We start from the raw sequence: 21,975 nt of genomic DNA, 5'->3' as shown, positions 1-21,975 counted from the left end.
CCACGATTTCCCCTATGTGTGAGATAGGCTTAAGCGATCGCAAAACGAATATTCCGTACGATGTATCGTTCCGTCTAAACGCCGATCGTTATAAAAAAAAATGGTTCATTCAAAATCGTTAATCGTGCGATCGGGCGAATTATCGCTCCGTGTAAAAGTACCATTAGTCCAGCTTTACAATTCCCAACACAGCTGTTGGTGGTAGCAGAGAGGCATTGTCCCTTAATACGATCTTTCATTTGTAAAATGATATTAAATAAAAAAAAAGTTACTTTTTTTAATGAAGTTATATTGCAGTTTTTATTAAATAAATGTAAAATCCCTGTTAAATACTACGTGGCATCTGTATGTTATCAGCCTTAATATTGCATATGCATTAATGTACAGTAAAAAAATAGTAGGCTGTCCTCTAGGCAGAAAATTTAACTACCCTTTGAAGAACAGATGCAAATTAAATGATATACTTATACAGTTCAGATGGAATACAGAACACATACAAGATGCGTCTGTATTTTTGTGTCTCTATAGACTTCAACAGGGGTATATCCTGAGATATTACATGTAAGAAAATGTATAAATAATAAATTAACTGAAAATATTTCTTTCCCAGCGCATTGACAGAAGCCCTCAGTGGTATCGGATATTCCTCTTATCAGGCCTTGTCAATTCGATCTTGGATTCGATGTGTATTGCAGATGTATATTGATCTGCCAGTGGGGACTATAATTAAAACAGGGAATGAATCCGGTAGGTTCTGTTCTACTGTGTGTTTTTTTTTTTTTTTCTCTTTCGTTACATTACCTAACTGTTTATTATTAGGCTGTTTCAAGGGTTGTTTGTTTGTATATTCAAGTGTGTTGCAAAAATATGCAAAAAAAAAATATGCTATAGGAGGTAATAGGAAAAAGGCATACATATCTAGCCCTGATTCCCTTCATCTCCCATACTTCTCCTTCTGGTTCCCTGATCATCTCTTGTTCCTGCTTCTGAGACAGCTGTTAGGTTCAGGACCCGTCACCTCAGCCAATCACTGCATGAGACAGGACAGCACTGCAGCCAGTGATTGGCTGAAGCAACTAGTGCTGCACTGAGCTCTTGCCTTCAAAGCAGGAAAAAGGGGTTAGGGGACCAGAACAAGAAGAGCTGGAGCTGTGGGGAACCAGAACTAGGTATGAAAAGCACTGGAATACATTGAATATTTAAATATATGGTATCTGTTTAGTCATAGTAAAATTGAGGGGTTTACTTTGCCTTTACAAATTTTCTTAACTAGGTTTTAAATTAAGCAATTATATATAGTTACAACACCTTTATCCAATATTAGGGGTTGTCTGCATATTTATTTACTTTGTCTTAATAAACAACAGTTGTTATGTACTTACCAGGCTCTGTTGTGGCAGAACAGCTTGCAGAACTCACCAGATTGGTTTTCAAGCTCCCCGAAGCAGAAAACATATTGAGTAAAGCACAAATTGAGCAAAAAAATTACAAACAAGACCCAAAGCAGGCACTCCTACAGTTTATCAAGGTAATGCTGGAAATCCTATCAATGTAACAATTCTACATATCTTTGGAGGGTTTTATTGAGAATATCTCATTCCGAATTGGCTATATACTGTATGACTAAAGGCTTTTCTACACAGGCCGATTATTGTTAAAGCGTAACTGTCATTTCAGGGTCATTTTTCTGAAAACATTAAATATCAACAGTACAAGCGATTTTAAGAAACTCTGTAATAGGTTTTATGTACTAAAAGAGTTTCCTTCTGTACTGAAAAAGCAATCTCCCAGCCTCCCCCCTGACTGCAGAAGCTGCAGGATTTCTGTCTCTATTATGTGGCTATGGAGAGAGGAGGGGCTGTTAGGAGTGACTGAGCACGGAGCAGTCCTGCACAGCACAACACCCTGCAATGTTCTCTCAGTAAGTTCATAGATAAGCACTGACCTTTCTGACACCTGAATTTAGCGTTTTAGGTGCCCAGAGAGTCTAGAAACAGCCGACCTTCATGTCGCCCCTCCCCCCTTCATAGGCTTACAATGGAGAGAGCAGAACCCGTCTTCACTGGCTTCTCTGTAATGAAGATGTGTTTGCCTGATAATGCACAGATAAGAAGTCAGGGGGGGAGGCTGGGAGATTGCTTCTTGAGTACAGAAGGAGGCTTTTTTGGCTGATGAAACCTATTACAGAGTTTCTTAAAATCGCTTATACTACTGATTTCTGCAATAAAAAAAACATGACAGTTACGCTTTAAATAGGCATTATTGATACAACTTTCAGGGGATGTGATATAAAGCATGTTTGCAATTTGCATGGATTGTTTTTCAGTTACCGTTCTTTAAAATAAAGCTATACTTACATGTATCCAGGTCCAGTCTCCTGAAGGCAGCTTTTTAATCTTGTGCTGGTAAAAAAAAAAAGACTAAATGCTGGAAGTCTTGGTCATGTGAGCGCTCACAGAGAAGGCAGTCATTTGATTGACAGGTGCATTGAGTTCCTGTGTTTAGTTTTTGTTTTGTTTTTTTGTTTTTTCAACCAGCGCAAGACAAAAAGCTCCCTTCAGGAGACTGGACCTGGATATATGTAAGTATTGTTTTGTTTTTGTTTTTTAAAGAAAGATAACTAAAAAATAATGAATTAAATGGCAGACGTGCTTTATTTCACATCCCTTGTTGATTTAGATTGTGAAAGTTTCTTTCAAATCAACTGAAGTTATATAGATTTGTAATTTACTTCTGTTTAAAAATCTCCAGTCATATGCTACTGTATGTCCTGCAGGAAGTGTTGTTTTATTCACATTCAAAACAGTGCTCTCTTCTGACATCTCTGGCCGAGACAGGAACTGTCCAGAGTAGTAGCAAATCCTCATAGAAAACCTCTCCTGCTCTGGACAGTTCCTGTCTCAGCCAGAGATGTCAGAAGAGAACACTGTTTCTGAATGTAAATAAAACAACACTTCCTGCAGGACATACAGCAGCTGATAATTATGAGAAGACTTGAGATTTTTAAATAGAAGTACATTACAAATCTATATAACTTTCTGACACCAGTTGATTTTAAATATTTTTTTTTCCGCTGGATAATCCCTTTAAGCTTAATTCTTTTTAATGGAAGTGAGCTACAAAACCACACCCAAACTGAGGACAAGAATGGTGGTGCTTGTAGAAGAAAGTGACTGACTAATGTTTTTCTAAGCCTGGATAATCCATTTAAAGGGGTTATCCAGTGTTGGGAAAAAATGGCCATTTTCTTCCAGAGACAGCACAACTCTTGTCTCCAGTTCAGGTGTGATTTGCAATTAAGCTCCAGTCACTTCAATGGAACGAAGTTACGAAACCCCACCCAAACTAGAGACAAAAGTCTTTTTGCTTGGTCCATGGGATATATCTATAATATGTGTATGCATAGAATTTACTAAACCCCCGCTCAATCCCAGTCCCCAGTCTAGTCAACTGTTGCGTCCTCCATAATGGTTTGTTGTATGTCTTCAGGAAGTGTCTGGGGAAACTTGATAAAGTATGGTTCACCTGGTAGATATATAGTCCTTAACGCACAACAAGATACAAATCAAACAAAAAAGGATCCACAAAGGGATACAAAGAATGCAGGACAATCAAAAATAAATATTATTGTAATCGTTATTTAAATAATTAATACTTAATAAAATTCATTAAGACAATGAAAAAAGATGAAACAGAACCATACAATAAAGAAATTGGTGAGGGGACATACATATATACTTTATGGAGTAATATATTGCACATGCATAGAGAATGCTCATGGAAAAAAGTATAGATGTTGTAATCCATTACAACATGCAGATGTTGTACTGGATAGGTACCAAACAGGTGAAGTCACCCAATCATGTTACATGTATACTAACCCAGGAGGTTGCGTGTATTCAGCCAAGTCCCTCTCACCCACTCACCCTACATACGTTTCGCTTAGCTTTATCAAGGGATGTCAAAGTCTCCTTCGGGAGGAGGGTCTGAGGGGCGGAGACTTGTGTCTGTGATAGTGTGTTGTCGTTTTCAGGTTATACCATGGCCATTGGCTAAATGTGTCTTTTTATCTTTGATGAGGCTCTTTTATATGCCTGGATAATTTATTCCAACTTGCTACAAAATGGCTGGGTTGCTATAGTTTATTTATGCCAGAGTGATATTCTCTCTTTTTGCTTTTGTTTTAAAGGGGTTATCTGGCGGCTAAAAAGTTTTAATGTATTGCTGCACTCTTGGTAAACATAATGAACACGTTATGCTTACCTCTCTCTGCACTCCCCTGGCGTCCTGATGAGGCCTTTCTGGTGTCCCCCCAATGACTGCAGCTCTGCTACTTCAGAGACTAACTCGTTTCGGGAGTGCCAGCCTGCCCAGCCAGTCACTGGCGTGGCACTGTCCCTTTCCAGCCAGTGATTTAGCCGAAACATCACTGCTGAGACAAGTTAGCAGGGCTGCAGTCAGCAGGGGTACACCAAAGAGGCCTCATCAGGTCACAGAGGTAACGCTGGGTTTTTCCATCGACTTCCATTATTAAAAAAAAAAAAACCATCAAAATCATTCCGTTTTTTCTTTAACAAACACAAAAACATACTTAACCTTATATTTGTGTGCGTAAGGAAAAAAAACATATGCGTATTGAAATATTGGAACTGTGAGGATTGTCTGGAGTTTGTCTTAGAAGCCAATAAACATTTTCTTTCTGTTTGTCAGGCCGCAGGTACAATATATGGTGGTTTACAGACATTAGCAGAAAAATCTTCCATGGTCTCAAAATGCCAAGAATACATTGGAGATATACTAAAGTATGTAAAGCCATACTTGACTAAGAGGGGCCCCGTGGAAGGCCTGCAGATTACTTACAGAACTATAGGTGAGTGCTGCTACAGAGTTAAATGTATTGTGGTGATCTGGTAGTCCACCGTTTTAGGATTTGTTCCCACTATGGGAAATCGGCGTGAAATGATGGCCGTCGATTTGATAATGACTGCAGGAAATAATGATCATGAACATTTGCACCTATCATTATCTATAGACTGCTGTCATTTTACGGTTAAAGGGGTTGTCCAGCGAAAATCTTTTTCTTTTAAATCAACTGGTGTCAGAAAGTTTTATATAGATTTGTAATTTCTTCTATTAAAAAATCTCAGGTCTTCCCATACTTATTAGCTACGATATGTCCTGCAGGAAATGTTGTTTTATTTTCAGTCTGACATAGTGCTCTCTGCTGCCATCTCTGGCCGAGACAGGATCTGTCCAGAGCAGGAGAGGTTTTCTATGGGAATTCATGTAAAACCAAGACAGATTTCCTGTCTCGGCCAGAGATGTCAGCAAAGAGCAGTGTGTCAGACTGAAAATAAAACAAGATTTCCTGCATCACATTTAGTAGCTGATAAGTATGGGAAGACTTGAGATTTTTTAATAGAAGTAAATTACAAATCTATATAACTTTCTGATACCAGGTAATTTGAAAGAAAAAGATTTTCGCTGGACAACCCCTTTTAATGTCATTCTGGCTTTGATCAAAACTGCGTGGCATCACCACTTGCCTCCTAAGGAGGTGCAGTAAGCAGCAGTGAAAAGAACAATCTTAGAAGCTTACAGTTAGTGACCAAAGGTCCTGTCACTTCTATCTCCCCAACACACACCTGCTGGGATCTGCATCTGTGTACCTGGAATGGAGCTGACAGATTCTCTTTGAAAGTGTCATCAGGAATTCAAAAATGGCTTTTTTTGTTACCAACACCAGCTGTACTTTCCTCATCAGTTTGTGTGGTATTGCTTGGTTCCATTAAAGTGAGTAGGGGCAGGTTGTAATACCACACACAACCTCCTGGGTGTTGGCCTGACCAAAGTAGGTAGTTCCCTTAGTAGTCACCCCTTTCCCAGTAAATTGTATTCACCATGTAGGTAATTCCCCTTTTAGTAAGCCCTCCATATAAGTAAGCCGCCCTGTAGTAACCCCCTTCCCCCCTTATAGGCAGTCTCCCTGTAGTAAGCCCCCCTCCCTTGTACAGAGGGAGCAAAACACACACTCTGCAGCCATATCCAGCATTGCTAGGAATACCTACACATTTTGATAATTGTATATGCAGAACCCACAGGCCGCCGGGACAAACATTGTTGCGTGTGGAGTTGTTTTTTTTGTTTTTTGTTTTTTTAGCTCATTTAAAAATTTTCAAAAACCCCAGAATATTTTTTTCTTTTTCCCCCCACCTTTTCAGTGGTCTTCTGTATTTTAACAGCTCACACCATAAAATGTTCTGACCAGGTAGAATTTTTTTTTTTTCTTTCTCAATAAAGAAACCTTGCAGTTTACGTTCGGTATTTGATTAGCGGGGGCTGCTGAACTTGGATAAAGCTCTAAGGTTGTCTGGAAAACATGGATACAGCCAATGACTGTATCCATGTTTTCCACATAGCCTTAGGGCTTTATCCAAGTTCAGCAGCCACCGCTAATCAAATGCCGAAAAGTTCGGGTTCGGATCGACTCGAGCATGCTCAAGGTTCGCTCATCTCTACTTGCAGTAACTAAATGTTAACATGATAATATAAAGTTAATATAAAGCTGGACAAGCTAGAACCTAAAACAGCTGCCAGACTTCATCCGTTTGCCTGTTACTATCTGCTCGTCTATTCTCAGTGGCACACTTGCCTTCATATAAAGTATGTTTCTAATCTAAATAAGCCCCTGCGATTGACTCCGGAGGGCATGCCAAGTGAGCCAATTGTTTGCTGCTATTTTATCTGTTCTCTTTCTCGTCTGCTTTCCAGGTTATCTTGTACGGTACTGGGCATCGATTCTGGCCACTTCCAAAGCACAGCAGCTCCTCTTCCGCATCATTGATTACCTACTTTTACCACATGCCTTGTTCCAACAAGATAAGGGCTTGCTGCCAGCCATGCTGTCTGCTATAAGGGAGACCCTCCCTCTCTTTCTCCAGGTATATCTCTCAAGTGCAATAATATGTGTTCTGATTATTGGTATGGAATGAGAAAACCTTTAATGCTGAAATATACAGTATTCTGGGATTTTCTTACATCTATCGTTTGATAAGAAATGACCTTCCTTAGCTTGAATGCCCATAGGAGAGTTTTCTTGTTTGTAGTCAGAACTATGAGGGTTTTTTTTGTTTGTTTTTTTACAAAATGATTCTATTATGTGAAAACACACATGCACTTTGTGGCAGTGTTTGGTACAGTTTGTGAATCCACAGAGTATAAAAAGTAGAAAGGGAATTTTTTTCACTTTTTCTTTGTATCCAATAATAAGTTTGACTCAAAAATACTGCACTCAAACTCCATCCGGTCTTATAGTTTGTACTAAGCCCTTTCTGATTTACGCTGTGATAGTATAATGGAAACCTATGCAGTTCCTGTGTGTCAACCTACTATTACTGCACCATGCTGTTGCAGGCAAAAGAACGGTGTTATCCAGCTGACAACTGCTCGTATCGGCAAGGAGCCAGGATCAGAGACAGCTCTGCAGCATTTAAGGGGATAAACAGCTGGGATCGGTCAATAGTGACAGCACCATCTGTTTAGTTTGACAGAGCTCAGTCTGTTAGACCATTGGCTACCCAACAAAGCATATGTGGATTGTCAGTGGCAAACTATGGCTATGGCTGAGCTTATAAAGCCAAACATTTTCTTTTTTGCTAAAAAAAAGTTACTTCTTGCAGGCCGCCTCAGTTACTATTTTAATAGCATTGAAGCAGAAACTGTATTGCTTCACATAGTTACAATGCCCGCTTATAAGCAGTTATCTCCCCCTAAACAGTACTAAGGCCTCTCTGTGCCCCCATATAGTATAGGCGGTCATTTCTGTGCATCCACATAGTAGTTAGGCCCTTTTGTGCATCCATGTAGGTAGTCCACCAGTAAGTAGAATTCTCCGTGCAGGTAGCCCCCCCAGTAAATTGTATTGCCCATGTAGGTTATCCTGTCAGCTGAGAAAGGCCGCTCTGTAGCTGAAGCATGCGGGACCCGGGGAGAAGAAGACTGCAAGAGGAGCCCTGCAGCCTGGACAGGTAATGTATAAAGTTTAAGCAAGGGCTGCAAGGACATTGGTAACAATGTCCATGCAGCCCTTGTTAAACTATAATCAGGCTGTGGAATGGGCCCAGTAAACGAGCGACAATCTAGCAGATCGGCGCTCGTTTACAGTTATCGGGCCGCCATCGGCCCGTGTAAGAACACCCTAACTTTTCTTCTGTTACTAAGTGGCACTAGAGACAGTTGTCCTTCTTCTGGAGGTGAGTTAATTTGCATATGTTTTCCTAGGGCATAGCCTGTAGGTCTCCATACACTAATTGGGTCTCTGTAAGGAGAACCGATACCATCCAAGAGTTGAGTTTTGTATGCTAATCACAATTGTCCTACATTGTCATAGGCAGTCTGTAATCACTTTATAAAATGACGATTAACAAAATAATATTTAACATTTCAGGGCCTATCCATCATATCTCGCCAGTCCCATGGCCAAGCTGCATATGTAAAACAGCAACTAAAAACAACTATTCAACAGTATTTTGGGAGGTTTCTTCCCAGTGCTCCTTCTGCATCGGGGAGTCACCCTGTGCTGCTGGCCCTGTGTGATTCTATTCAGAGCCCACACACAACAACCCTACGGAGGACCGTGATGGAAGTCATACGGTAAGCATACAATATTAGGGGGGTCATGCATCATCGTGGACATAGTAACTGTATGTCATAATTATATGTATACAGCTGCGATTGACACTAACCTGTATGAAGGTAATAGGTGATTATGGGACTGAAGTAATCTTAGATTTCCATCCACTCTATTGGGGAATGCAACCCACGTTTCCTCTCTTCCTTCTCTAAATAATCTACTATGTAGTGAGGACACCTGTCTTTATACTTGAGCTACTGTTACTTTAATTTAAGAAATACACAGAAATGTATTGACTTTTATAGAATATATTTACCCTTACATTTTCTCTCTTGTGGTTGTTTTGTGTTTTAGAGATGGCTATTTGCAGTTTAAAGGTCATGCACCACCTTCCCGCTTAGCCTCCATTCTGTCATTCATAGTAGATGTTTTCCAGAGAACTAAGGTAGTTGATGCTGCAGATGCAGATTGTCTTCTCCCATCCATTCTGAAGTGCTTAATATTGGTCAATGAGCCGCAGGGTAAGTTAAGTAAATATAATAGGAAAGACACTGTGACCTGTGTAAATTAGAAACTCCAATAAACCCATTTTAAAGGGAATGTGTCACCTAAGTTTTTCTTTACTGATTAATCAGATACTAAAACTTCTTCCTTTATTCTAATCTGTTTCTATTTTCTAGCTTTATTATTTTTTATTTTTTTTGTACATTGTTATGGGGGCTGCCATATTGCCTGAACTGTTCTTAACAGCATTTAATTACATGCTTTACAGCAAGACTCATGGACATAGACTACAGTAGACAGACTCTTTCCCCTTGAGATGAATGTAAAACATCATTGAACGTGTTTTGTTAAAAGGTCATTCCATGGGATGCTGCAATTGTCTCCTCTATCTTTTTGTGTCACGTGTCGCTGCAATGCTGTAACGATTAGCTTTACAGCAGCCTCCTCTTATCACTACAGACAGAACAGGAAGTCTCAGTTTAGTTTTAGCCCCAGTGGTGAGAATGAAAACTGCGAGATTTCAGGATTATTTTATATTATGGATAGAAAAATTGGAAAACTAGAGAAATTCTTTACAAATGTTTAACATAAAAACATTATGTAAAATGATTATTTTCTTATGACACATTCCCTTTTAAGTCAACAAACTCTAATTGAGATTACAGTGGGGTGCGACATCAAAGGTCAGTACTTAAACGTTAATACAGCCACTGTGGGGGAGATTTATTAAATATGGTGTAAAGTGAAACTGGCTCAGTTGCCCCTAGCAACCAATCAGATTCCACCTTTCATTCCTCACAGACTATTTGGAAAATGAAAGGTGGAATCTGATTGGTTGCTAGGGGCAACTGAGCCAGTTTCACTTTACACCATGTTTGATAAATCTCCACCTATGACTTTAGACTTGTATTATGTATTTCACTTGTGGTGGATTAACCTCCGTATATTCTTCTTGTCTAAGCTCTGGTTGGGCCCACGTGGCACCTTTTTATACTTCACTTGCGTTTTTGATCATATCTGAATTTTAATATGCAGTATATGAGCTGTTGGGTGTCTTCCTAATGATGGAAGTTTTAAAACCATGAACATGGCAACTATTTACCTGATTTACCTAGGTGATTTATGTTTTGGTAATATAGTGAAGAAGCTTTCTACAGATGCACTACAGCACATGGTTGAAGGCTGTCAGACTGCACCTCTAGGGGATGCTGCAACACGACTAACTGCAAATCTAAGGTACATTGAGTAAGTCCTCAGTAAAATTGCAGTTTCATCAATAGAAAATATGGTTAAAGATCTAGACTGTTTGCTGGACAGTTCTCTTTCCTAAACAGAATCACCATAAACTTATTAAAAATTCTAAATAAAAAAAAAAAAAAAAGCTCCCTGCTTGCAGCGTTATGATCCAGCTTACGGGTGCCTCGCTCAGTCAGTCAGTGACTGGGTCCGGACACTTCTGCAGTTACTGATTAGCTGAGCGGGCTAAATCCCACCAGTCTGTGACATGGATCCTGGGTTGTGACATACCTGGAACTGGGAAGTTGACAGCCAGCGGGGTCCAGGAGCCCTGTGATGCAGCGCAGGCACTGGGACTGATAAGCATAGTGTCGTTTTTCATTTCCCCCACCCACCCCCTGCCTGTAATGATTTTTTTTTTTTTTTTACCCCTGCCGCACTTCTTCTTTAATTTTTCATTACATAATTTTTTCCCCCTCAACTACTTCTGGAAAAGTGTGGAAATTCCATCATTTTTGGCAAGGTTTGTACAGCAAGCACAGACCAGAGATACACATTTTCTGTGAACGGCAGGCCTAGCTTCATGGTTATTTGCATAATTGATACTAATTTCATTAATAGAGGATTCTTCTGTTTTCTATGTCTGCAGGCAGTTTATTCAGGATAACATAGTGATGTATGACTATCAAGTATTTTCCATATTGGAAACCCTTGCTGTTTTAGACCAGTCACTTGTGGGTAACCTGATTCCCACCATCAGTCGAAGCCTTAAGGAGTCTGAGCACAAACGTGGTCTTGGACGAAATGAATCCTCCAGGTAAAGTTGATTTTGCTTATTCGGACAGCTATTTCAAATTTGTATCATTTTATACATTTGTTCGGTTTCTTTATACTTTAGTTTTTTGTACAAATGGGTAATTAGGGTCAGATGTACAAGGAGAGGCAACCACTGTTAGATATAGCTACTATCAGGGCTGTGGAGTTGGAGTAATGGAGTCAGAGCTAGTTTTGGCTGGAGTCAGAGTCGCTTTAGAAAAAATCTTAGAACAATTTATAATTGATTTTTGATATGAATTTTATAAGTTTTGCTCATCAATATATATTACGAGCAACATTCTAATAGGACACTGGCCCTATTAGATAACTGTGATAGGGGAAAAGTTGTCGGTCACTATTTGGCAGTATATTTCTGAGTTGGAAGAGTCCATTGTGGGGGGGGGGATCTGTGCTGTTCTCTTCCTGAATGCTGGATGACTGTATATGAGCAGCAGTGTAATATGAAGATATCCTGTGTAATATAGAGGAGGAGGAGAAGACCTAAGTAGTGCAGCAGTAACCTCTGTACTCATTGTGGGGGTTTTCTTCAGTGTTCTGTGTGTGTGTGTGTGTGTGTGTGCTATGGCTGCAGTAGGCTGTGTGTGTGTGTGTGTATGCTATGGCTGCATCAGGCTGTGTGTGTGTGTGTGTGCGCGCGCTATGGCTGCATCAGGCTGTGTGTGTGCGCGTGCTATGGCTACAGCAGACTGTGTGAGTTTGTGCTATGGCTGCAGCTGGCTGTGTGTGTGTGTGCGCGCTATGGCTGCAGCTGGCTGTGTGTGCGCGCTATGGCTGCAGCTGGCTGTGTGTGCGCGCTATGGCTGCAGCTGTGTGTGCGCGCTATGGCTGCAGCTGTGTGTGCGTGCTATGGCTGCAGCTGTGTGTGTGTGCTATGGCTACAGCAGGCTGTGTGTGTGTGTGCGCTATGGCTGCAGCAGGCTGTGTGTGTGTGCGCGCTATGGCTGCAGCAGGCTGTGTGTGTGTGCGCGCTATGGCTGCAGCAGGCTATGTGTGTGTGCACGTGCTATGGCTACAGCTGGCTGTGTGTGCTATGGCTACAGCAGGCTGTGTGTGTGCGCGCGCTATGGCTGCAGAAGGCTGTGTGAGTGTGTGCTATGGCTGCAGCAGGCTGTGTGTGCGCTATGGCATGCCCCCACACCCACAGTGACCCCTCTATATCGCTATGGCTGACCCCTCTATATCACTGTGTGGTCACTCCATATCACTATGTGTAACCCCCTCTATATCACTATGGCTGGCCTCTATTTTACAGGTATCTGGCATTGTTAGCAGTGTTTCTGTGTGTATGGTGAATATTTACTTAGAAACTAAAAGACCACCTGGTCCTTCTAGTCTAGTTGTGAGTTGTTCAGGACATGGAGGCTGGAGACTGGCTGCATCCACTGCACACACAGAAGAAGCTGCTTTATATCTTCCCTCATTCCCTCAGAAACTGCCCCAGGATCATCTAGGACATTAGGGAGAAGCTGCTGAGCCAGTGTGATAAATAACTCCCCTGATATATGACTGGCCATTTATGAAGGAGCAGGAGTCTGAGTCGGTCCTGATAAAATTCAGGAGTTTGAGTCGGAGCTGCGGCTTACCGACTCCACAGCCCTGGCTACTATATGCTTTTGTGTTCACAAGTATGGGGTGAACCATGATAATCGGATGCTGATAATCCAGCTTCTGAAAAGGTTGTTTATCTATTTGATGTAGGGGAGCAAAACCTAGGCCTTTACCAACCAACATGAAAACTTATAGTTGTAAGAAAATACTGCAGGTGAAAGTGCAGACAAGTGCACTGGCAAATATCACCACTTAACCAGCAGCTAAAACAAATGGAAAACCAGTATTTTCTGCTTTCTTGCCAACCTTTTGTTTGTCACAAAAATATTTCTCTTTTTCAACCAATTTTTTGCATTTCCGTAGGGAGGCTTACAGACGATTGCTGTCACACTTGGGTGAACATGGACAAGATGAGCTACGGACACTAGAAAATGAAAGATGTTAGCTTTTTAGAAATGTCCACAACACCAGAATGTAACTTTTGCTGAACGTAATAGTTTTGTTATGGTGAAGACTGATATTTGTTCATGTCTTTTAAACCAAAAGCTGTCTTTTCCTTTCAAACAAAGGGATGGATGTCTGAAAACACAATCTATTGTAAGTTAGAATTGTATGAAACTGTGTAGGAAACTCTTGTACTGTATATATGCCTCCAAAAGTTGTATCAGCACAGTACACATATTGTGGTATTGGTGCGCTTTTACTCTGTGGGTGAGTCCTATAAAATGGTAGACATATGTATAATAAAAAACTCCACAAAACAGATTTGTGCAAATGTTTTATATTTTCACTACCTCCAGACTGGTTCACACCTGCTCCTGAGGATAGGCTATTTCATTTGCCTGTTTAGGGATGTAACGAGAGATGAGTGCAACTCGAGCATGCTTGGGTTTGTTAGAGCCCACGCGTGCAGCATTTGTTTAGTGGCTGAAGAAGTTGGATGCAGCCCTAGGGAGTCCTGGAAAATGTGGCTACAGCCATAGGATGTGTCAATGTTTTCCAGGCAGCCTTTGGGCTGCTGCTTGGGTTTAGATGGACTCAAGCATGCCGGAGTTGCGCTCATATCTAGATGTAACGTCTAGCAACCATCTTTTAATAAAAGTTGGTTATGTGCACCACTGCATCATATATAGAAGATTGATGGCAGAGAAATAAAAACACTGGGTCCATCTAGTCTGCCGTTTTAGTATCTCCTTTCTTATTATCTTAGGATGGATATATGTTTATTCCAGACAGGTTTACATTCAGTTATTGTAGATATACCAACCACATCTGCTGGAAGTTTGTTCCAAGCATCTACTACTCTTTCCGTAAAGTAGTATTTTCTCACGTTGCTTGCCCTGTGTTCTTTAAGGTCCTGTTCATAAAAGAGGCAGGATTTCAAGCGGAGCCCGCACCACAGACACCACTTGATATTCTGCCTTTCTCACTGATTCAATGGGATGTCTCGCGCACCTCTGCTCTCCTCTCAAAGATTCAAAGAATTCTTTGAGCGGAGAGCAGAGATGCTTGATAAATCCTATTGGAACAGTGGGACAGGCAGAATATCAAGTGGCGTCCACCGCATGGGCTCCGCTTGAAATTCCGCCCCTTTGGTTCAGTGTGAACGGGCCTAAAAACTACGTATGTCATGATTTTGAAGTGCAAAATGTTTCAAGTGGGTGTTTAGTACTCTCACAAGAGCTTTTCAATCATAAACAGAGATGAGCGAACCTCGCGCATGCTCGAGTCGATCCGAACTTTCGGCATTTGATTAGCGGTGGCTGCTGAACTTGGATAAAGCCCTAAGGCTATGTGGAAAACATGGAAATACACTTAAAAATTTAGAAAATCATGTGCCTAATCGCACTGTGTGTGTATAGTCCTGCACCAAGTCGCTTCCCCTTGGTCAATCCAACATGAAAAATAGAATGATCAGGACACTTTAATCTTCAGAAATTTTCTTATTTTACTTTTTTCTTTTTCTTATGCAATATAAAATAACTTCTCATACAAAAATATAACACAACACATCACCACAGTGCGCAGGATTCAGGAGTTTCAGATGTTAAAGCCAAGTTCCTGGCTGGCTCCATTCCTCCTCTGAGACTCTCACTCTCTTCAGACGGTATGATGACGACTGAGCGTGCTCCTACGTTTCGAGGTCCGCCCCCTTTCTCAGAAGAGGAATGGAGCCGGCCAGGAACTTGGCTTGAACATCTGAAACTCCTGAATCCTGCCCACTGTGGTGATGTGTTGTGTTATATTTTTGTATGAGAAGTTATTTTATATTGCATAAGAAAAAAGTAAAATAAGAAAATTTCTGAAGATTAAAGTGTCCTGATCATTCTATTTTTCATTTTGAAAACATGGATATAGTCATTGGCTGTATCCATGTTTTCCAGACAACCTTAGAGCTTTATCCAAGTTCAGCAGCCCCAGCTAATCAAATGCCGAAAGTTCGGGTTTGGATGGACTCGAACCTGGTTCTCTCATCTCTAATCATAAATAATGACCTGTCCTGCTAGTTGGACTCTTTATTAGGAAGCTTTGCAGCGTTCTGCTGCACATTATTGCAATGCTCTGTTCTGTATTTCAATATTCCCCCACACACACTGTGTTTAATAAACCTTTTTCTGGATATAGGCATGCTTTATGGGAAAAACACTGTACATAAACTGTGGATTGAGAGAAATTCACTTCTGTGGAGTGTTCTGATGCATTTCTCGAGACTGAGGAAATGTACGCTTTATTGTTGAACAGTGGATTTATTTATACGCACTTAGGTGCGCTGTTCGGTTACGTATTAGCAGCAAAGTTGATAGGTTGGAAATGTAGTAGCTTAACAATTCTCGATCTCAGTTCTTTTTACACTTGTTTCTTCAGTATGAAAGTCCTTGCCAAGTTCCGCTCTCGAGTTGATATTGGACCAACATGGAAACCTATTTACATGTCATGAAATAACAGTGATCTTTTGTGTTTGACATTCCCATTTTGCTTATCACATCCAGTCAGTTGCATATGTTGAAATTCATGTCATCATGTATTGCCCTTTAAAAATTTTGACCCAGATTTATCAAAGTGCGTAAAATACAGCTGAAAGCTGAGCGGTGATTGGTTGTTCAGGGCAGTTTACACCAGTTTGTTTTACGCACTTTAATGAATCTGAGCCTTTTTGTTCTTTAAAAATGAAATGTGAAAGTATTCCGAAGCCTAGTGACGGAGGAGGAGGTATTGCTCCAACAATTACACTCTCTCTAGGTTACAGGATGGTATTTTTGCAGTTACTGTTCTCTAGGCATCAATGCTATAAATATGCATTTGCAGTACTGTACATTAGATTCCAGGCACAATGATTCCCTGTCCTGAACAGCTTTGAATATATTTTGATGCTAATGGCATTAGCAATTTCCCACCTGGCACAGGAGGTTTCAGCTAAATACTTATATATAACAAAAAAGAATGGCACAAACCTTAAAGGTTGTGTTTTTTCATTACCTTTGTTATATCTTTCACCTTCAAAAAAATATGTTGTGTTCGTGTCTTTGTGAAAAACAATATACAGTATATACAGTATTTACATTGTGCCTATTCTATGATGTGGAACCTGCAATGTCTGCAAATTGGGACATGTGAAGTACGGAGCGGGCAGGAAGCATGTTGCTATCCCGTTGGAGGCAAATGGTAGTGTAGGTCCATAGAACACTTCTTCTTTACCGTCTCTGCTAACGTCAAGCACCTAGCAATGAAGGAAAAAAATATTGGATAGTTAAAATTTATTACTAATTTTGCTTAAAGGGTGCCTATCATTTAAACAAACTTCTAACATGACAGAGGTTTGTATTGGTCGGGGGCAGCAGCACATGCTCTGCCTCTTCATCTCCGTCTCACTGCTTAAGTAGTAGTCAACAGAATTATAATGGAGCCGTCCATGGCTACTTTAGCAGTGAGAAGGAGATGACGTGGCAGAGCTTGCGCTGCTGTGCACGTCTGTCCCTTGATTCTGAAATTGGCTGGGATCTTAGCACCCGGACTCTGACCGATACAAACCTCTGACGCTATGACATATCAGAAGTTTGTTTAACTGATAGGTACACTTTAACAAATAACTTTGTGTTTGTTTCAGTTTTGGCCAACCTTGTCCCCTTTCCATAACCTTTTGCAAGTATCCGCATGATAATTGCATTTGTCAGCCTGAATGGCATTATTTTAAAGCAACTCTGTACCCACAATCTGTCCCCCCAAACCACTTGTACCTTCGGATAGCAGCTTTTAATCCAAGATCTGTCTTGGGGTCCGTTCGGCAGGGGATGCAGTTATTGTCCTAAAAACAACTTTTAATCCTACAGCGCTGTGTCCAACGGCCAGGGCTTACATTTGTTTATGCATTAGGCTGGCACCACCATTCCGTCCTTCCTCCCCATCCTCCTCATCATTAGGAATGATCCAGGAACATTAACTGCTGTTTGAGCTTTGCACAGGTGTATTAACGATCCAGCCCATGTTCATTATACACACAGGTGGGGAATAGAAAGCAATCTGCCTGGAGCATTTCTAATGATGAGGAGGGTGGGGAGGAAGGACGGAGAGGTGGTGCCAGCCTAATACATATGCAAATGTAAGCCCCGGCCGTTAGACACAGCGCTACCGGATTAAAAGTTGTTTTTATGACTAACTGCATTCCCTGCCGAACTGACCCCAGGACAGATCTTGGATTAAAAGCACCTGTCCGAAGGTACAAGTGGTTTGGGGGGGGTCAGATTGTGGGTACAGAGTCGCTTTAGGGTGCCTTCACACCTAGCGACTTTACGCTGCAAGTCAGGTAGGTCCTGGCAGATCACTTTCACTACATACACGCAGCGGTCTGAACGACCGCTGCGTGTATGTAATTCTGCCGGCTCCTTAACCCCTTCAGCTCCGGCCCGGCTTCCGCTCCCACTCCGCTGTATACATTACCTCTCCTCGCTGCACGGGTCCCGGCGTACTGCTCTCCCGCCCGGCCAATCAGTGTGTTGCCCTGCCGCAGCCACTGATTGGCCGGGCGGGAGAGCAGTACGCCGGGACCCGTGCAGCGAGGAGAGGTAATGTATACAGCAGAGTGGGAGCGGGATCTGAAGGGGTTAAGGGGCAGACAGAATTACACGGTGGTTCAGACCGTTGCGTGTATGTAGTGAAAGTGATCTGCCAGGACCTACCCGACTCGCAGCGTAACTTACGCTGCGAGTCGCTAGGTGTGAAGGCACCCTTAAAGTGAATCTGTCAGATGCAACTCACATTTTAAACTGCTGACACTATTATACAGCTGTTAGATTAAGGAGAAACCTGGTATCTTAAAGTGTACAGGTCATGACACCCGCTGACAGTTTAGCAGTGCGTTCCTCGGAAAGTTTGAGTCTCTTTGGATGCAAACATGCATGAGCGCGACCCAATTAATTTGAATAAAATATGGTGCAAGATAGGCGCTTATGTGGAGCTGTTTCGGAAAGGTTTGATCGGGCAGATTTGCTGAATAAAGTCGGATGACAGTTATTGAAGGTTTATGAGCACATTTAAGTAAATTTCTTCCCGACAACGGAAAAGAATAGATGGAATTTTTGGCATAGAGACTATTGGTGGGCAGCCATTTTCAGGTCTCTCCATAGATGTTTAATTAGGTTAAAGTCAGGGCTCTGACTTGGCAACTCGAGGAAATTCACAGAGCTGTTGCTAAGCCGATCCTGTGTTGTCTTGGCTGTGTGCTTTAGGGTCATTGTCTTGTTGGAAGGTGAACCTTGGTTCCAGTCTGAGGTCCACAGCACTCCAAGTATATTAAAGACTACCAGAATTTTCTCAGAAATTGATTGCTGCAATAGGTGTTTCAATATATCTCTAGGTTCAAAAATCAGTAAAGAAATTTTCTTTGTCATTTTTGGCACTAACAGATTGAACACATCAAAAAACTGGAAATGTTCCCGATTGTTGTTGCAAGAGATATTGCAAATCCATTTGCGCCAATCAATTTGTGAGACCTTTTTGGTTTTGATATGCTATATGCCCACCTTTCCATTGGAAATACTTTCCCATAATCCAATATGGCAGCTTTTAAGATGGCAGCCATGTTTCGGACCCAGCCTAAAAATAGGCTTGACAAAGAGATCGGATTCTCGAAACGCCGCAGACTAGCAGTGTTTTTCCGATGCTGATCACCTCAGTGGATTGTCCCATGTGAAGCTCTGCTGAGACAAAGAGACTGTGCCACCTCCGCATTGCATCACAACTCTCTGAACTGTGCACAAAGGCTCACTATGTAACCTTTGAACAACAAGTTTTTCTTGTATTTTTTTTCTAAAAGACGTAAATTGCAATATTGAAGGATATACTGGTATGAAGTAATTATTAAACTAAAAAATAGGCCCCTTCACCCAATACTTCCTGGAGTATTCGGATGTCATTGTCTATATTGTTTGTGAAATAAAAGGGTGTCCTGAGACTTTTGACTCGCCCCAAGTCTTGGACCTTCGCTTTATACACTGCCCTTTTGTATTAAACATGCTAAATGTCTTAGAATAGTGGCGATAAGTGCTAAAGGAAGACCCCCTAGCACTTGTGCAGATTAACCAAATCCATTACATTTTGCCTTGTTGGCAAAAGGCCAACTGGTAAAATTCTTATTCTGGAATAGTTGAAGATAATGGAGGCTAAGGCACTACTCACATATTCTCTAAATGTCTTGGTATACTATACAAACTACATTTCAATACCCTGTGGATTTAGAAAGGATTGAATGTATTACCAAACAGCTGTTTATGCAAGGTACTACTCTATCTATGTAGGGCAGTGCAGGCGTTCCACTATATAACGCATACATAGAGTAGCGGACTCTCATTTACTATAGTAATTATTACTGGAACTGTCCTATCTAATTCCCTAAGTAAGAAAATGAGATTCTCATTTATATTAAAAACCTGTTATTTACATTTTAGGTCATGAAAAAAAAAAATACAGAATGCAAGAAATGAAAGCCGCACATCTCATTTCTTCTCTAGCCGATATAGTTTGTTTTCCCTCATGTAAATTTACATCAAGTTCAGATTTCTTTCAACCTGACTGTAAAATGCAGTCTGCCCCACTTGACTGGATAGCCCTTAGATGAGATGAGGTTGCTGGCTACAAACAATGACGGCTAACACAGGTTATAAGCGAAAAAATCATTCGGTCTGATCATTGCTGTTCTGCAAAAGTGTTGACGTTCAATCACTCGAAAATACAGGAATGAACTTGGAAAGAAGAGAGGACTGGCGTTAGAAATGAAGCTTGTCCACTGAGTCATAACACTGGGCTTCAATAAGGAAATTGTCCTACTGATTGCCACTCAGCCTCAGTGATTGACGTCCTGCACACATACTATACATATCTCTTCAATAATGGCACAGGCTGCTCTATACTGTTTAATCAAGCGAGTTGTTCTTAGTCTTTCTATTGCCTACTACTGTTACTATACCAATATTTGTATCTAATGCATGTTATTTCTATACATGTTAACAGCACAGTGGGCAGTGGCTAGCATTGGGTCTGACCAGGGGCATCTACATAGAATTTCTCTTTTGTCCATGGGGGGTAAAGGAGAATAAAAGCACAGGAGGAATATACTGTTTGGTTTATAGAGTGAAATCAGATGTCGTCGTCGTCGCCCCCCCCAAAAAAAAAAAAAAAAAATTTGGTGCACGCCACTTTTTTGGGTCAAAACTGCTGCCGCCAGATGTTTGCTGAGATCAGTGGGGTATTATGAAATGCAATACCCACTTGATGTTTTTAGGTATGGCCTTTTTTTAGGGCAGGTTGGTGTTCAGTGCATTCGCCATTTTTTTTTTTTTACAGCAGGGCCTGTGTTGGAAGTTTTTCAACAGAAACATTGGCAGTTTTCCCCCCATAGACTTCTATAGGGGGGTAAAAATATTATGTCTATATGCATACTGGTGAGCATTACCGCTCACTGCACTAGAACTAGTAGTAATGATAGCAATCATCGCTCGATGTAGAGAGGCTCCCGGACACAGCGGTTGTGTCAGCAGCCTCCCCCTGAGTACTTTATATTAGAATATACAGTACAGAGGGGGGGCACAGGATGGTGGCACCACACCACCAGCCAGTAAATACAAGAACATATTTAGTCTCCAGAGTTCCCCTTTAATAGTGTGGAGCACACTTGGCCGAGTATCCTGCAATCAAGTGTGGACTGGGTCCAGGATCAGATCTGAGTGATGACAATCGGTGTAGAGCAGTTTTTCTCAACTCCAGTCCTCAGGTACCCCTAACAGGACATGACTGGAGGGTTGCCTTAGCATTTCACAGGTGATAGAATTATAGTCTGTGTATCAAGGGCTCTTTGTATGAAATATCCTCAAATTATGACCTGTTGGGGATACTTGAGGACTGGAGTTGAGAAACTGCTGTAGAGCCCTGCAAAATATCTAATGGTGTGTTTACACGTACAGGTTTTTGATTGCAGTTGGTGAAAACAAAGCCAGGAATGAATTTGAAAAGAGGAAGAATCTTAAAGGGGTTATCCAGTGCTACATAAACACGGCCACTTTCTTTCAGAGACAACATGACTCTTGTCTCCAGTTTAGGTGTAATTTGCAATTAAGCTCCATTCACTTCAATGAAACAAGCAGCAAAACCCCGCCCAAGCTGGAGACAAGAGTGGGGCTGTCTCTGGAAGAAAGTGGCCATGTTTTTGTAGCGCTGGATAACCCCTTTAAGGCCCTATTACACAAAGTGATTACTGGCCGCATTCAGAACAGTACAGGAAAAAAATAAAAATAAAACAGTATAGGGAAGAAACACAATACAAAAAAACAGTACGGGGGGGAAAAAAACAGTACAGGAAGAACTAAAACAATACAAAAAACAAAACAAAAAAGAACAGTACATAAAAAAATAACGATTCAAATAGCAGCGATATGCTGCCGTCGATCCGTATAATGGGAACGGTGGCAGCAGACCATGGCTATCTCCTATGGGTTGCCCGGTTGATCCAGTGATCACTCTTGAGGCTCCCCGGCTCTCACCCGCTCACTGTCGACGCGTGTAATAGCGCGCCAGCAGTGAGCGCTGACCTGACAAGTCGTCGCTCGCTTGCTCCTCTGAATGGCGCTGTGTAATAGGGGCTTTTGTCTTTCCTATATGACCTGATCTCTATATATATGGTCTGTTCCTGGCTTTGGCTTCAATAATTGCATTGGAAAATCTCTGTCTGT

General features: G+C 41.4%; 2 protein-coding genes across 6 annotated transcripts in view; one reads left to right on the top strand and one right to left on the bottom strand.

Annotated features, from left to right (window-relative positions):
• MMS22L (MMS22 like, DNA repair protein) overlaps positions 1-13,509 on the top strand; it is a 60,168-nt gene extending 46,659 nt beyond the window's left edge. The window contains exons 14-22 of the mRNA XM_069974184.1: positions 611-747; positions 1,386-1,528; positions 4,711-4,870; positions 6,772-6,941; positions 8,447-8,652; positions 8,987-9,153; positions 10,276-10,381; positions 11,022-11,189; positions 13,121-13,509. Of these exons, the coding sequence (XP_069830285.1) occupies positions 611-747; positions 1,386-1,528; positions 4,711-4,870; positions 6,772-6,941; positions 8,447-8,652; positions 8,987-9,153; positions 10,276-10,381; positions 11,022-11,189; positions 13,121-13,202 (1,339 nt within the window). The 3' untranslated portion in view covers positions 13,203-13,509. The remainder of the gene's footprint in view (positions 1-610; positions 748-1,385; positions 1,529-4,710; positions 4,871-6,771; positions 6,942-8,446; positions 8,653-8,986; positions 9,154-10,275; positions 10,382-11,021; positions 11,190-13,120) is intronic.
• A 2,029-nt stretch (positions 13,510-15,538) lies between these two features.
• Positions 15,539-21,975, bottom strand: part of KLHL32 (kelch like family member 32) — a 126,220-nt gene continuing 119,783 nt past the window's right edge. For all 5 annotated transcript variants that reach the window (XM_069973590.1, XM_069973591.1, XM_069973589.1 and 2 more), the window contains 2 exons: positions 16,318-16,475; positions 15,539-15,678 (listed from right to left, as the gene is read on the bottom strand). In XM_069973590.1, the coding sequence (XP_069829691.1) occupies positions 15,579-15,678; positions 16,318-16,475 (258 nt within the window). In that variant the 3' untranslated portion in view covers positions 15,539-15,578. The remainder of the gene's footprint in view (positions 15,679-16,317; positions 16,476-21,975) is intronic.

The sequence above is a fragment of the Dendropsophus ebraccatus genome, chromosome 6, assembly GCF_027789765.1.
Source record: "Dendropsophus ebraccatus isolate aDenEbr1 chromosome 6, aDenEbr1.pat, whole genome shotgun sequence".
Classification (NCBI taxonomy): Eukaryota; Metazoa; Chordata; class Amphibia; order Anura; family Hylidae; genus Dendropsophus; species Dendropsophus ebraccatus.
Note: the sequence above shows the minus strand (reverse complement) of the source record. Positions and strands in the feature narration are given on the sequence as shown.